Raw genomic sequence first — 16,707 nt, forward strand, 5'->3', positions numbered from 1 at the left:
GCTTTGAGTATTCACAGATAAGCTGTGAAGAAACAGGCATAGATCACACAGGTCATCCTAACCCAGGCAGAGAACAAATGATGGAATGACATTCCAAACCTGCACACACACATCAGGCTTAGGGCTCACGCTCACTTGCAATGAAATCGGACAAATTTAATACGATAAAAAATTGGATTGAATTCGTACCATTGTTAATCTATGATAGTGTCTTCATCTGCGTTATTTTTTCCAGCTAGGATCAGATCAAGATCTGGCTGGAAAAAAATTGCAGCATGCTTGCGACTGTAAGCGCAAATTGGTCGCATCCCACAATAGAAGTAAATGGGTGCAATAATAGAGTCGCACAGCACTCGCACCATGCGAGTGCTGTGCGATTTTTACGCACCGGCTTCCTTAAAAAGTCGTCAATTCATAAGCGGCTATAAAGTAAAAAATCACACTGACAGGTTAATAGCCAATAATTCAATTATTGGCTTCAGTAAAATAATTGCAAAGCCAACAGAATATGACACATGGTTTACATACAGTAAGCAATTGCATATCATTTCGATTTATATGTCTCTGACTACTAATGTTATTAGTGTATGTGTGTAACAATTTGTAGCTATAGCTGTTAAATTAAAGAATTAAATCACGGAAAAAAATTGTGCGGGCTCCTATGCAATTTTCTTCGCCAGAGAGGGAAAGCAGATATTAATAGCCTAGAGAGGGTCCATGCTTATTGGCCCCCCCTGGCTAAAAACATTTACCCCCAGCCACCCCAGAAAAGGCGCATCTGTAAGATGCGCCAATTCTGGCACTTAGCCTCTCTCTTCCTACTACCCTGTAGCGGGTTGCATATGGTTAATAATGGAGAGGTGTCAATAAGACACCTATCCATTCTTAATCCAATAGTATGAAAGGGTAAAACTAAAAAAAACACACAGACATTAAGAATAAAGTATTTTAATGAAATAATTTAACACACTGGTTTCCCATTTTTATTAAACTCCCAATCCAAGTGAAGCCATCGTTATCCTGTAAAAAATAAAAAAGTAACAATATTCCATACCTATCCGCCGTACAGTCAAGTCCCACGCCGCAATCCATCTCAAGGGCTTAAATAGTTTACAACCGGGAGCGATGCTAATGCGACCGCCTCGGCTGTAAACCACGAGAGGAATGCGCTTGAAGTGGGAGTTTATTTTTTCCCATGAATACATTCTTTTATTAAATACAGTACATACAGGTCCCAAATTTTACACATATACAGTATTAGTCACTGACATATATAAATCTAACTGTTCTGCAATGGTTTACTATATGTAAAACATGTCTCCTATCCTGTCAGCTTCTGTAATGATTTTACAGAAGCCGACAAATGAATTAATGGCTAATCTATCTATAAGGCAGAGTTCACACGTGGCTTTTTTTTGCGTTTCCGCTGCGGTTTTAACCGCACGATTTTGCTGCGAAAAATAAGCATCCCATGCATTCCTATGGGATTCCGCAATGCTGTGCTAATGCTGCGGTTTTTACCGCGGCGGAATCGCTTCGCGGTAAAAAAACGCAGCATGCTCATTAATTTTGCGGAATCACTGTGATCCCGCACCCATAGGAATGCATTGTTCCGCTTACTTCCCGCATGTGGCTGTGCCCACCATGCGAAAAGTAAGCAGAACAATTGCGGATGGTACCCACGGTCCGGAGGAGAGGAGACTGTCCTCCGGGCTTTGGGTACCATATCCCTGTAAAAAATAGAATTTAAAATAAAAAATGGTGTTATTCTTACCTTCCGACGTCCCGCGCAGCCTTCCCGCCTCTCTCCACGCCCTCGTTCCCAGTAATCCTTTGCAAAAATGCCAGTGATGACGTCTGTTCTCGCGGGATCGCGAAGTCTCGCGGTCATCGCGGATGACCGCGAGATGTCGCGATCCCGCGTGAATGTACATCATCGCTGGCATTTTCGCAAAGGATTGCTAGGAACGAGAGCGTGGAGAGAGGCGGGAAGGCTGCGCGGGACGTCGGAAGGTAAGAATAACACCATTTTTTATTTTTTTATTTTTTACATTTTATCTTTTACTACTGATGCCGCATAGGCAGCCTCAGTAGTAAAAAGTTGGTCACACTTGTCAAACACTATGTTTGACGAGTGTGACCAACCTGTCAATCAGTTCTCCAAGCGATGCTACAGACCGCTTGGAAACCGCTAGCATTTTGCAAGCTAATTACGCTTGCAAAATGCTAGTTTTTTCGCGGGAAAATCGCGGGAATTTAAAATGCGATTTTCCCGCAGAATGGAATTCCAGAATTCTCGCGGTAATTTCCGCGAGAGTTCCGCTACGTGTGAACTTAGCCTAACTCTATGCAATATAAAGAGTATATATATATATATATATATATATATATATATATATATATATATATATATATATATGAATTTTTTGTGTCATCTTGACTCCCTCTTATCACCTTTTTATTTTACAAAATTTTTTTGTATTTTTCTATCTTATCATGGTGTTACTATGTGTACTACTCATTAAGATATATATGCTTGATACCTTGTACTGGATGTAGCGTCCATTTTACATTTGTATTTATTCCTGCATTGGTCTTTTTTCTGTTATATTTTTACCTGATCAACTAATAAACTGTACATTTTTAAGATTTGAGATCTTGGACTATATGGTCGGTTTTTCTTTGTTTGTTTCGTTCTCTTAGGGTACCGTTACATATAGCGATGCTCCAGCGATCCCGACAACGTTACGACCTGGTAAGGATCGCTGGTACGTCACTAGTAAGCTGTCAAACAGGCAGATCTACTCAACGACGCAGCAACGATACGGTGATCCATATAACGACCTCGGCGGTCGTTGGAACCTTGTCACACAGCAGCTATTCTGACGACTCAGTTAGAAATAAGGGGTTTTCCAGGCTGGGAGGAGCTACAGATGGGTGTAGTGCAGAGCAGTGGGATAGTAAAGATACTTCCTGGTTAGTGAGGAATAGAGATGCAGCAGTGAAAGAAGACAGTCAGATAGCCATGGGGGTGAAGTTGCTGAGGCAAGAAGGGACCCCAGGCTAAGGAGCGTGCAAAAGGTCACCATCTTAAATGGTAACCATTACAAGGAGGATCCAGGGCATACGGCTGGAATTAGGCAGAGCCGAGTGCGCCTTTTATCATTTCCTATTGAAACAAAGGGAATGGGAGGAAGTTGGTGGACCTAAAAGCACGGACGTCGCAGAAGGGACAGAGATTTTCCAGCGGGTCAGAGATTGCCGGAAGAGACAGATTGTCGGATGAGGTAGATATTGCCAGGGAAAGCTCCAGGAATGTCATTGCAAGAGAACTGTGCTGCATCTGTAATAAGAACTCTGGTGATAAGTTAAACTGTTAAGCATAGACATAGATTCTGGAGTCATGAGAGAAAATCGGGAATCTGGAGCCGGGATGGCTGAGGCAGATGGAACCCCAGAATCTAAAGTGAGTGTTCTACTTTGTTTCCTTTGTGGCATGCCAGGGTGTGAGAATGCAACAGCACCTCGCCAACGACTACCACCCTGGCCTCCTCACAAATTGTTCCATTGGATTTTGACTTTTTAGTTATAAATTGATTTTGCATATTGAAGTTATTAAAATTGAATGAATCTCTTCTGAATAATTTACCTAAATTGACAGATTTAACAAAACCAAGATGTATAAAGATTAGTGATGGGAGAATGTGCTGGGATAACGTCTTATCGAAGTATCTGGGAGTGCTCATATATTATGTTTGAGTCCCTGCGGCTGCATGATTTGCATCTGTTGAGACAGCCTCAACACATGCAGGGATTGCCTGTTTGCTAGGGAAACGCCGCATGTGTTGAGGCTGTCTAACAACCGCAGATGATGCAGCCACAGGGACGAGAACATAATATACGAGCACGGCCAAGATACTCGGATAACACAAGAGCATGTTCGGATAAGACATTAGCCCTGCACATTCGCTCATCACTAGTAAAAATGTGACTTATATACAAATGATTACAAAAAAAAGGACAAATGTGGCAACATGAGATTTTTCCATTTATTTCCTACAGTTGTCTGTGAACTCTTTATTAAATAGAGTATTCTAAAAAAATAAAGTGTACCATACATAGTTACATACAACAAGGCATTAATACTAAATAAGAAAACAATTTGTATCAGCAGCAAACCCTATGGTACTCTAAATATGTAAGGAAAAAAAAGACAAAACAAAGAACAAAACTGTAAGTACGCAGGTTTTTTTTTCATTACCACTATAAATAAGAAACCTGTTGTAAACACAAAGAGGAGCATTGCAGTGAAGAAAAACAAGCATAGTGCAAAAATTCTGTAGTCGCGGATTTTCATGCAGATGAAAAACTATAAAACAGAATAAATGACAAGTAGAGCTTTAATGCTGTGCAATAAAAAAAGAAAAACAATTGTAAAAGAAACACAACTATTTCGCGTACATAAGATAGTTACTTTCTTTAACCCCTGAATGACCAGGCAAGTTTTTTAAATCTGACCATTGTCACTTTATGTAGCAATAACTCTAGAATGATTCAACATATCCCATTGATTTGGATATTGTTTTTTCGTGACACATTATACTTTATGATAATGGTAAACTTAAAGGGAATATGTCACCACACTCCAGGACTCTCCTGCGCAGAAGATCCCCGAATGCAGTGCCCATAAAAGGTAAGAGGAGGTATGTATTTCTTAGGGAGTGCAGGGCACAGTCGTGTGACTCAGGCCCCATAATTGACGTGCATGGGAGGAGGCATGGATTTCTTACAGCACCGCACGCTCCGGAAGAAGTCATTAGCATGCAGTCTGAATATAACATTTCTCCACAACAAGACCACTAATATGAGGCATACAGGTAGGACTAGTGTAACATTTCTATTAGATGTATGCCCATACTAACAGGTCATAAGTCCCAGGGGGTGACAGATTCCCTTTAAGTTATGTTTTGTGCTTATTTATAAAAACATCACAAATTTGGCAAAAATTTCAAAAAATTAGCAACTTTGAATAATGATCCCTAAAACTGACCACACAAAGATTAATAAATTGTGTGCCTTATATCAGCACCATTTGTAAAATGTAGTTTTATTTTGTTAACATTTCAAAAGATTTAAAAATGTATTTGTAATTTAATTTTTTTTCAAGGAAATTTCCAAAACTTATTTTTTTAGGGACCAATTCCGTTTTTAAGTGACTGAGGGTCCTGTATAATGGAATCCCCCAAAAGTGATACCATTTTAAAAACAGCGCCCCTCAACGTATTCAAAACTTGCTTTCAAGTAGTTTATTAACCATTCATGTGATTTTCAGGAATTATTGAAAAGTGACATGACAGGAATGAAGAAATTTATTTTTACCACCTAAATGTTTCTAACTTTTGAACAGGCCGCTATGGCTGGCAGACTCTAAGGCCGTTATTTTGCCATGAATTGCCATAAATCAGGACCACCCAATCAAGACCTCAGGGTGCTGATGGGGTTAAAGAGGGAGCCCCCACACTCTTAACTATCTAGATGCTGTACCACCACTTAAAGCAGTATTTAAGGAGTTAAACTGCCATGGTCGGTGCCAACACTCATCATGGCTGATGCAGCAAGTTGTCAGCTATAGTGTACAGCTGACAGCTGCTGTATTCTCATCTGTTGGAGGATGCTAGTCTCTTATATCGCTGTTCAGTTTTAAGCCGTATTGATGGTCATTAAGGGGTTAAGTTTGATCATCTAATACTCCATAACATAAACGGGCACTGACTATTTATATTTACAAGGTTATGCAATTGAATGATTTCCACTTTAATGGGGTCTTTCCAGAAAATACATCTATTACTATTTAATCTGAAACCCAAACCAAGGCTCTCTACATCAAGCACCTGGTACATGTGATTTTCAAAGTTACCATGGGAAGATGGAGGGGTGGTAAATAGTCATTCTGAATTACAGGGGATGTAATGTGGATAAATGGAAATGGAGTTAAACATAATAAAACACTGGGAGAAACTTTAACTGAAAAAAACTTAGTGGTATTGGTGGAAGCAAACTCAGCTTTAGTAATCAATATCAGGCAGCTGCGGCAAAAGCAAATACATTCATGGGATGCATTAGGAGAGGCATAAATACTCACGATAAGAACATAGACCTAGATTCAACAGGTGTTGTTCACACCAGTCTTTATGAGGGGGACTTGATGGAGTCAGAAGCGCCTGACTCGCCACAGATCTTACTTCTAACATGAAAAAGATCAGCAGGCATCGCCACGTTCCGTGCTGCCCCAGGCTCTGCCCATTTTGGAGGAGCTGGTCGAAACGGTCATGAAAAGTTGCAAAATTTTTGCATAACTCAGCATTGCGTTAAAATTTTGCAATCTTTCAAAGTATTTTATGATTGTTTTCTGGCATAAACACTCTGATGAATTGGGGCCATAGATTATCTAACTAGTAACTTGTAGAGCGAAAAAACAGTCTACAAAATATGTACTCCAGTTTATAAGAAGGTCAAAGCTAAATAAGAGAAGGGTCAGAAGAGCAACCAAGGTTTTTTTTAAAGACTGGGTAGACCGTAGAACTAAATTTAAAAGTATTTCAATTGAGAAAAGTGGGAAAAATAAAAAATGTAAGTTTATTACAACATACTTATACATTCTCTTTCACACTGAAATTGCAACACCAAGAAGGAAAAGTCATGAAATTATGGAAATCACAGGATGATAATCATGTTAATGAGATGCAAATGATAGGAAAAAATAGGAAAAAAAATGTTTCAACACACCTTGTTTTATTCCGTATCGCACACCTTGGTTAATATCAATGAGGTTTTTAATGGTTGTCTGAGGACTGTTCTGTCAGGATGGATACACTTGGGCACTAAAATCATCAAGATGTACTGCCGGCAGCTTCTTTTGCAATAGCCGGCTAAAAATAACATAAATGTGCTCGGTAGGAGACAAAACGAGAGACACAAAATTCCATGTGGCGCAGGCTGCTCACAGTAGCACAAGCAACATGCGGGCTTGGCATTGCTGTGTTGAAAAGCAGCTTTGGGGATATGTTGAGAAATAACTTAATTAATAACTTGCATAGGAGTGAAAGTACATGTATTTTTGTGTGTGCAGGTGATATTTGATACTAATTAAAAATCAAGATGTTTTTACATTTTGCTTACATTTTTTCATCATTTCCATATTATTAACATGTTTATTGATCCTATAGCATCTTCTTCATGGTGTTTTTTGCCTTCCTCCGGTCCAACACGTTAGGATTATATTTTGGACTTGATTTGAGTCTTTTTTTCAATGTTAACAAAGATAAACTCTGAAAGTTTGGAGGGCTGCACCCAGGGCAGTCTCCAGTCAGAGTTTTCACTTTACATAGACGTCTTAAAGCTATTTAATTGAAGCCCCACTTGAATGCTAAAACTGGAGGACCCCATAGGGTGAGCTGTGTAGTAATTCATGCAGCTTTCATTGAACTCACTACCTGTTTAAATCCATACATAGCAACCTCCCTTCACAGGCAGTAAGGATTTAATTAGTACATTCTATGGTTGGAGATCAGTGGACAATAGGAAAAAAAAAAAAAAAAAAAAAAAAAGACTCTTAGGTTGTGTGCACACGTTGCGGCTTTGTGTGCGCATCCGCTGCAGATTCGCAAGTGATGTACCGTACAATGTTACCCTATGGGAAAAGAAAAACGCTGTGCACATGCTGCAGAAAATTCTGCGGTTTATTTTACGCAGCATGTCAAGTCTTTGTGCAGATTCCACAGCGTTTTTACACCCATTCAATTATAGGAATCCGCACTCGACTCTGCAATATGTGCACACACCCTTAATCCTTGGACAACCACGTTATAACTTGGAATTATGCCTAATACTTGTCATATGTTGATTCTTTTACATCTAAACTCCTGTTTTACTCTTCGCCATGACAGCACCCACTTGGAGAGAGGGATCCGCCCATAGGAACAGGAAACCTACAGAGATAAAAGAGGGCGGTCCGCCTCTCCCCCTCAGTTGGTTTCCTGTTCCTAAGGGGAACCGCAGGATACGCTACAGTCTTACCTGAGCCAAGGAACCGCCTGTGCAGTGTCTGCGAGAACGGCAGGGGTTCCGGTCTAGAGGCAGCGACGGGGGAGTGCTGGGGTCCAGCTCCCTCCTAGGCTGGTATGGACAGACCGGGCAGAAAAACCGGTACCGGGTGGCGCCGACCGGGTGTTCCTCTGATGGCGACATGACACCGGAATTGCGGGAGGATCCATTCCGGTCCGTGTGGGGACGCAGGAACCGGAGAATGCAGCAGCCTCCGGCGTTCCTAAATGGCTTCAGCGTCCAGGAGGACGCACATGCAGTGCAGCAGGAAGTGGTAAGGAGGAACTTCCGGGTTACCGGAGGTTCCTCGGCTCAGAGCGCAAGCGCGGCTGGGCGACACTACAGGCATAGAGGCGCTCCCCGCACCCTCCAGAGGAGGAAGAGAGAAAAAAAAAAAAGCGAGCGATTTAACCTGCAGAGCGCGGGCGGCTAGTGTCAGCGCTGAAGCGCATACTAATGGACCGCAAATAGGCGCACCTGGAGGGTGAGGTACCAGGTATGAAGGGGCTTACAAAAGGCCTGGGGCACAGGGATATGGCGTGCAATCATGTCTTCACCAAGGCAGGACACGCATCCCCAGGCAGGCGATGCAGCAGCAGCCAAGGACCACGCAAGACGAGGTTCCTCGGATCGTAGCCACAGAAGCCACGCCAACAAGCCTCCTCAGCCGGTACCTACAGCTTCTCAGGGTGAGTGGACGACGCTCTGCCTATCAAGCTGATAAAATGTCTCTCTCTCTCCCCTCCGTCATTATGTCTCTACCTCAGACTAAGAGGAAGGAAAAATCAAAAAATAAAGAATGTGCCCTGTGTACACGTCCGCTACCGGACTCTTACACAAAAAGGCTGTGCAAAAGATGTATTAACGAAACGGCAAAACAGGCATCAACATCAGCCGCAGATATAAGGGCTATAATTAGGGAAGAACTACAGGCCTTAAACTAGTCTAGCAGGCCTACTAATATCGAAACTAATAAGCCAGCAGGGGCCGTAGACACCGATGAGGGAGAAGTAGCCTCGGATAGTTCCAATGCATCCACATCAGCATTCTCCTCAGATATGGAGGGCCGTTGCTGTTTTCCTTTAGATCATATGTACAATTTAGTTAAATCCGTGAGGAATACGATGGGATGCACAGACTCAAAGGAGCCGCAAACGACACAAGAAATTATGTTTGCAGGTCTGACAGACAGAAAGAGGAGAGTTTTTCCGGTTATACCAGCGATAAAAGCTCTGGTTAAGAAGGAATGGGAGAGACAGGACCAGAGAGGGTATCTTCCCTCATCCTCAAAGAGAAGGTACCCCTTTAGCGACGAAGAGTTGTCGACATGGGTTAAGGTCCCGAAGGTGGACGTGGCAGTGGCCTCCACCTCAAAGCAAAGGATCTTACCAGTGGAGGACACAGGGGTTCTAAAAGACCCTCTTGACCACAAAGCTGACGCCTCATTAAAGAGGGCATGGGAGGCAGCTACCGGCACGTTTAAACCGGCAATAGCTAGCACGTGCACAGCTCGCTCTATGCTGGTCTGGATCGATCAACTAGACCAGCAAATAGACCAGAAGATCTCCAGAGACAAGCTACGAGCCGCCATACCACTAATCCGTGGCACAGCAGCATATATAGCAGATGCTTCTGCTGATTCCTTACGCATGGCAGCCAGAACAGCAGGGTTGGCTAATAACGCCAGACGTAGCCTATGGCTTAAAAGCTGGAGAGGTGACACCCAATCCAAAGCAAAGCTTTGTACCATTCCTTGCGAGGGTGAGTTCTTATTTGGGAAAGCCTTAGATGAAATCCTTACTAAGGCAAAAGAAAGGAAAAAAGGATTCCCTAACCCTCCTCTCCCATTTTATAGGAGGGTGTTTAGGAGAAGACCATTTGGCCGGGGAAGACCAGCAGAAAATCAAAACCGCTGGGCCACAAAGGAAGGAAAGGGCAAAGGTGCCATGTTTAGAGGATCCTCCTTCCGCAGGGACAGGAACTGAGGAGCCAGTCCCTCCAGTAGGAGGGAGGCTAAAAAAATTTTTTCGAGAATGGGAGAAAATTACGGCTAGCCCTTGGGTTCTGGGCATTATTAAAGAAGGGTTAAAGATAGAATTCCATCATGTACCCCGTAATTCATTAATCGTAACATCTTTCAGCTCACCAATCCAACAGCAGGCTCTGGAGGCTGAGATTTGGAACCTACTGGACAAAAAAGTTTTGGTCCATGTGCCTAAAGGACAGGAAGGGAGAGGATTTTACTCCCCTCTCTTTCTGATACCTAAACCAGACGGATCATTCCGGACGATAATCAACTTGAAGAAATTAAATTCATTTATAATAAATCATAAATTTAAGATGGAATCCATAAGATCCACGATTAAGCTCCTCTTCCCCAATTGTATGATGGCAGGCTTGGATCTGAAGGATGCTTATTATCATATTCCCATCCATTGCAGATGTCAGAGATACCTCAGAGTGGCGGTCCTCCTCGATGGCAAGATACAGCATCTCCAGTTCACAGCCATGCCATTCGGCATATCCATCGCACCACGAGTATTTACAAAAGGTGATGCTGGAAGTGATGGCTTTTTTACGCCAGAAGGACACACTAATAGTACCCTATCTGGATGATTTTTTGATAGTAGGGAATTCAATTCGGCAATGTAATGAGCGAGTTGCTGATACAAACTTGTCCCTACAGGCTATAGGGTGGATAATACACTTCAAGAAGTCCAGAATCGAGCCGCAGTCCGTTCAGTCCTTCCTGGGTCTCGAGCTAGACTCCATATACCAAAAATGTCTGCTGTCACAGGTAAAAATTTCAGTAATTAAAAAGAAGGTTAGTATAGCAATAGATCGGCCACACATATCTTTAAGGGAAGCAATGTCTCTCCTGGGATCCCTTACTTCCTGCATCACGGCAGTTCGGTGGGCCCAGTTCCACACGAGGGAACTACAACACCAAATTCTCTTAGAGGAATCCCGTGACCGGGGGAATCTGACAAAGAAAATCACGCTATCCCAGGAGGTCCTAACCTCCCTCGCATGGTGGCTAAGGGATGATAACCTAGCGGGAGGAGTACCTTGGGTTATAACACCCTCCCGTATAATTATCACGGACGCTAGCCCCACAGGATGGGGAGCCCATATGGGGAATATTTTTGCCCAAGGCCTATGGGTTCAGAACAGCTCTTCCTTCACTCCACTTGGCTAATGTCCGTTCATTATCTAACAAAATGGAGGATCCAAGCTTACTTTGTGACATGAGATCTGATATGGCCAATTCAGCTGCTCTTTGTTTTACTGAGACCTGGTTGAATGAGACTATCCCTGATTGCAGTCTGGATCTACCTGGTTTTGTTATCTACAGAGCTGACAGTGATTGTGTAGCTTCAGGTAAACAAAGGGGGGGAGGGGTATGTCTCTACATCAACACTAGCTGGTGCTGTGATGTTAACATACTGGGAAAAGGTTGCTCTCAAGATCTAGAGTACCTTGCACTCAATTGTAGAATTGTAGACCATTTTACTCTCCAAGAGAGTTTTCATCTATGGTTCTGGTTGCAGTATATATTCCCCCTCAAGCATCTGTTAAAGCTGCTATTGGTGAATTAGAATTATGTCATTTTCTTCCACAGTTACAAGGGGAAAACGTGAGAAACCTTTCGGACAACACCACAGTAGTCGCATATCTGAACAGACAAGGTGGGACTCGATCAGTCACCTTAATGTCTTCCGCAAGAAGGATTTTATCCTTAGCCGAAAAACATTTTTTGTCTCTCTCAGCCCTCCACATAAGGGGAAGAGACAATTTGGAAGCAGATTTTCTAAGCAGTCATACACTGCGACAAGGAGAGTGGGGTCTGAGCCGGGGGATATTCACACGCATCGAGTCACTATGGGGTCTTCCCCAAATAGATCTCTTCGCCACCAGATAAAACAGGCAGGTGCGAAGGTTCGCCTCTCTAAATATGACAGACAATCCAGAAATTCTGGATGCCCTCCAGGCCCCGTAGCGATTCAAACTGGCATATGCTTTTCCACCAATCATACTACTACCGCAGGTGATCAGGAAAATCAGAGCAGAGGAAGCACGAATAATCTTAATAGCACCATTCTGGCCCAGGGGGCCATGGTTTTCATGCCTGCAAGCAATGTCAGTGACAGACTCGTGGGTGCTTCCTTCAACCCCCAGGCTCCTCTCGCAGGGGCCATTCTTCCATCCTCAAGTGGACAATCTCCACTTGACGGCTTGGAACTTGAAAGGGAAATGTTGAGATCAAGAGGATTCTCGGAGGGATTAGTCAATAACACTCCTACAAAGTCGAAAAGTGGCAACGACAAAAATTTACACCAGGGTATGGAGAAAATTCCTAGAGTCCCACACAGCCCCTGATTCCGGAGAAATTCCGATAACAGCAATCCTAGAGTTCCTACAGAAAGGGAAGGAATTAGGGCTATCTGTTAACACACTAAAAGTCCAGGTGTCGGCTCTAGGGGCCCTCTATAGTTATAACGTGGCAGGCAATAGATGGATAGGCAGATTCATCTCAGCCTGTGAGAGGAGCGAGCCGGTGCACATACCTAGAGTTCCTCCTTGGGACTTGAACCTGGTACTGGAGGCTCTAACACGTCCTCCTTTTGAATCTTTAGATTCAATATCCCTTAAACACCTATCCTTCAAAACAGTACTGCTAGTTGCACTAACCTCAGCCAGAAGAGTTAGCGACATACAAGCACTTTCAATAGAACCCCCTTTTCTGTTGACATTCCATGGATCAGCTAATATTAAAACCAGACCCCTCATACTTACCGAAGGTAGCAGGGAAGTTTCATAGATCACAAGAGATCCACCTCCCTTCATTTTTTAGAAACCCTTCTACTCCAGAGGAAGAAAAGTTCCATACACTAGACGTTAGAAGAGCTGTATTACAATACATCGAGAGGTCTAGCAGCTGGAGGAAGAGTAGGGCTCTATTTGTTTCCTTCCAGGGCCAAAAGAAGGGATATGAAGTCACAAGGGGTACTTTGTCTCGGTGGATCAGAGACGCGATTGGGCTGGCATATTCCGAGAGCAATGAAAATCCTCCGGAGGGTATCAGAGCACATTCCGCCAGAGCTATGGCTTCCTCTTGGGCAGAGAGGGGAGACGTCGCAATCGAGTCTATATGTAAGGCTGCAACTTGGTCTACACCCTCTACCTTTTATAACCATTATAGGCTTGATTTATCATGCTCATCTGACCTAGCCTTTGGTAGAGCGGTCCTCGGCACGGTGGTCCCTCCCAGGTGAAGGTCTCTGAAAGTCTCTCCAAGTGGGTGCTGTCGTGGCGAAGAGTAAAAAGCCAGATTACTTACCGGTAATGCTCTTTTAATGAGTCCACGACAGCACCCGTTCACGAACCCTCCCTAGAAGTTAACAATGTATATACGCCTTTCCTAGTGGTAAAATTGATAAAAATTGAATACTGGATAATATAATGGCCTAATAATTGGCGGTCCTCCTGGTACTCTGAAATCCAACTGAGGGGGAGAGGCGGACCGCCTCTTTTATCTCTGTAGGTTTCCTGTTCCTATGGGCGGATCCCTCTCTCCAAGTGGGTGCTGTCGTGGCTCATTAAAAGAGCATTACCGGTAAGTAATCCGGCTTTTCAGTAAAGCAAATATTTTGCTTCGTTCTTGGGCATCAATGGGAGCATCGACACCTCTGTGCATCACGTTCCAGTCTAATCTCCACTAATATGCACACAATCATACAACTTAATGACAGGTAGCAGTGATACTATGTAATATTTTTAGGACTGCAGCGATAGAAGATTGATATATTTGCAGAAGCCAATTTTAAATTCTAGAATCTCCTTAAATTTGAGATTTCTTAAGTTCTTCATTTTTTTTTCTAAACTTACAAATCATGCTCAAAAAAACACCTCCATATAAAATCAAACCTAAGTGGCATAACTCATTCATTATTTTTACATGAGGAAGATTTGCCAATGAGGAATCCAAAATCTGCTCAGATGGATGTTCTTCTCGCAGTGTCAAGTATTTTACATTCCCACCGTATGATTACACATACAGATTTTTTTTCATGAATTGGGTTTTGATAAACCAGTTTGCTTAAAGTGAACGGCAATGGGATTCAGATTTGTACTGTGGAGTCTGCCTATAAAATCCGCAGCGAATCCACCCCTGTGCAACCATAACCTTAGGTGTGCGCACACTTGGCCAACAACTGAAAAGTTCTCTTACAGCCTTCTAATGAAGATTTTAGTCAAGAATAATCTTAGTTTATTAGCAAATTATTTCAAACTGAACTTTGATTTCTGCTGTCTGGAACATGATATTGTAAGAAAGAGAATATTTAATACATACCTTCATAATTACTGCAAAGTTGAGAAAATGTTTGAGAAGTTTTCAAGGCTCCAGTCTTAGACCTGTGAAACGATAGATGAAAAAGAAAATAAAAAACACTGAATATTAACAAACAACAACATAATGGCACGTGACCAATGCTAAAAATATTTGGTGCTTGGTTATTGTAAAAAAATGCTAACGTGAATTTGGAAGAGGCAGAAATATTAAGACTGCGGTTTCATATGGCTATCTTCAACTGCACCTCAAATACTCAGATTGTAGATTTACCACAAAAAAAATTGTTAAAATTCTGATCCTTTCTAAGAGACGAATGGACCAATTCAGCAAAGCTTCTACACCAGTAAATTGTTGTAAAAAGCTTTTCAAAGTTGCATAATTTTGGCGCAACTGACAGCTGAACTAGAATTATGCGATTTATCCGATAATCTGGTGACTGCCACTCGTCAAATTCATGACTAGCAGAGGCGTTTGATATGCCATAAGTCTTACTCCAGCAAGGGCTGGAGTAGGATTTGTTGCGAAGCACACAGGTGTACACCTCTTCATAAATCAGTAAGGTCTGACTCCAGCACATCTCCTCAAGAACAAGGCCGATCTTGATGCATCAGGCCCAAAGTATTAAAGTACTGGCTATTTGGACCTGAAAAAGGGGTTCAACACTTTAAAACGTGTTATCCAAGAGACAATAAAGCTTGTCTATACATGTTTAGATACTTGGTAGTTAGGAAAGGTGCAGCATGCTGGGAAATCTATTTGCAGTAATCGGCCATTCTGTATTTCTTCACAACTAATCTGGTGACCTTACTTCACCCCCCACATTAGTAATACCCAGATGGACTTCCTTGATATCACCTTTTATATAAAAAACTCCAAAATTTATACCAAAACTTTTTTTAAGAAGGTAGACTCCAATAGTTATGTCCATTTTAAGAGCAGCCACTATTCTAAATGGCTTTTTAACATTCCTCATAATCAATTTCAGAGAATCCGAAAGAACTATACAGAAGATGAGGATTTTAATAATCAGGCTGAGGTCCTCAAGGGAAGATTCCTGGCTCAAAAATACCCTTCCCAATTGGTTCATTCTACTTTTAATAATATTTCAAAAAATTTTAACCAGCAAATTCTTTTAAGTGGGAGATCTAAAGAAAAAGATACACATGCTAACTATCAGGCCAATTTTATCACTACCTACAACTCCCAACATAAGGAGATTAAAAATATACTAGGGGACCTATGGTACATTATCCAAAAAGATCCTGTACTTAATAAAGTTCTTCCTGACAAACCTACTGTTACATTTAGGAAGGCCAGATCACTAAAAAATCATCTGTCCCCTAGCAGATTGAGCCAATATACTCCCGACAATCATACCGGCTTGACACCAGGCATTTTTAGATGCCAGAGGCCCAGATGTAGCCTTTGCAGCAATATTGCCCATAATACTTTCATCTTTTCACATCCATTCACCTCAGAAAAATTCACCATCACTAATCACCTGTCCTGTGTGTCTGCCTTTGTTATTTATGTTATCCTGTGTCCTTGTCCTAAATTGTATGTTGGGAGAACCACACAACCCCTTCATTGTAGAATGAACTCACATAGACACAACACTAAAATTGGATATCAACAACATGGTCTGTCACGACACTTTGATTCATTTCACCAAAGAGATTTTTCTAAAGCCATCATTTTTCCTATAGAACACATCCCTGAACACGTTTCCAATAGAACCCAAGCATTAAACAGAAAAGAGGTCTATTGGATCTATAAATTGAAGACAATTGGCTCCTATGGCCTCAATATTATCAATGATGCTTTCATTTGATTTCATCCTTATTGTGATTTTCATACACTTTTATTACATTTTACCCAATTTTATCCCCTTTTTTTTTTTCTTCTGATGTCCGATTTTGATTTTCCCTCTACAAAATAAAATGAAAAGACTATTTCTTTACAAAAATACCATTTGAATTTTTTTTTTTTTTGAATTTTGATTCCTATAAAATAAATTGACAAATAACTCCTTTAATGTTCTTCAAACCACTTCTGTTTATTCTAATGGTTCAGTGGACTAATACCTCGTACTTTACAACCTGTACTTGCACTTTATTAGTCAGGTTCTAATACCACTTCAAGTTATTTTGCTGGATTTTGTTTTTTATAAAACAAATAATTTCTAAAAAATTTTTCTTAAACCACTTCAGCTAAATCCAATGGTGTAGTGCAGTGGTCCCCAACCTTTT

The 16,707-nt window shown here is 41.8% G+C and overlaps 1 protein-coding gene across 2 annotated transcripts in view; it reads right to left on the reverse strand.

Annotated features, from left to right (window-relative positions):
• Window positions 1-16,707, reverse strand: part of ARID4B (AT-rich interaction domain 4B) — a 449,596-nt gene that overhangs the window by 396,057 nt on the left and 36,832 nt on the right. For both annotated transcript variants that reach the window (XM_073560137.1, XM_073560136.1), the window contains one exon: window positions 14,459-14,520. In XM_073560137.1, coding sequence (XP_073416238.1) covers window positions 14,459-14,464 — 6 coding nt within the window. In that variant the 5' untranslated portion in view covers window positions 14,465-14,520. The remainder of the gene's footprint in view (window positions 1-14,458; window positions 14,521-16,707) is intronic.

Source organism: Dendrobates tinctorius, unplaced genomic scaffold (assembly GCF_039654945.1).
Source record: "Dendrobates tinctorius isolate UK_male_01 unplaced genomic scaffold, ASM3965494v1 ptg000293l, whole genome shotgun sequence".
Classification (NCBI taxonomy): domain Eukaryota; kingdom Metazoa; phylum Chordata; class Amphibia; order Anura; family Dendrobatidae; genus Dendrobates; species Dendrobates tinctorius.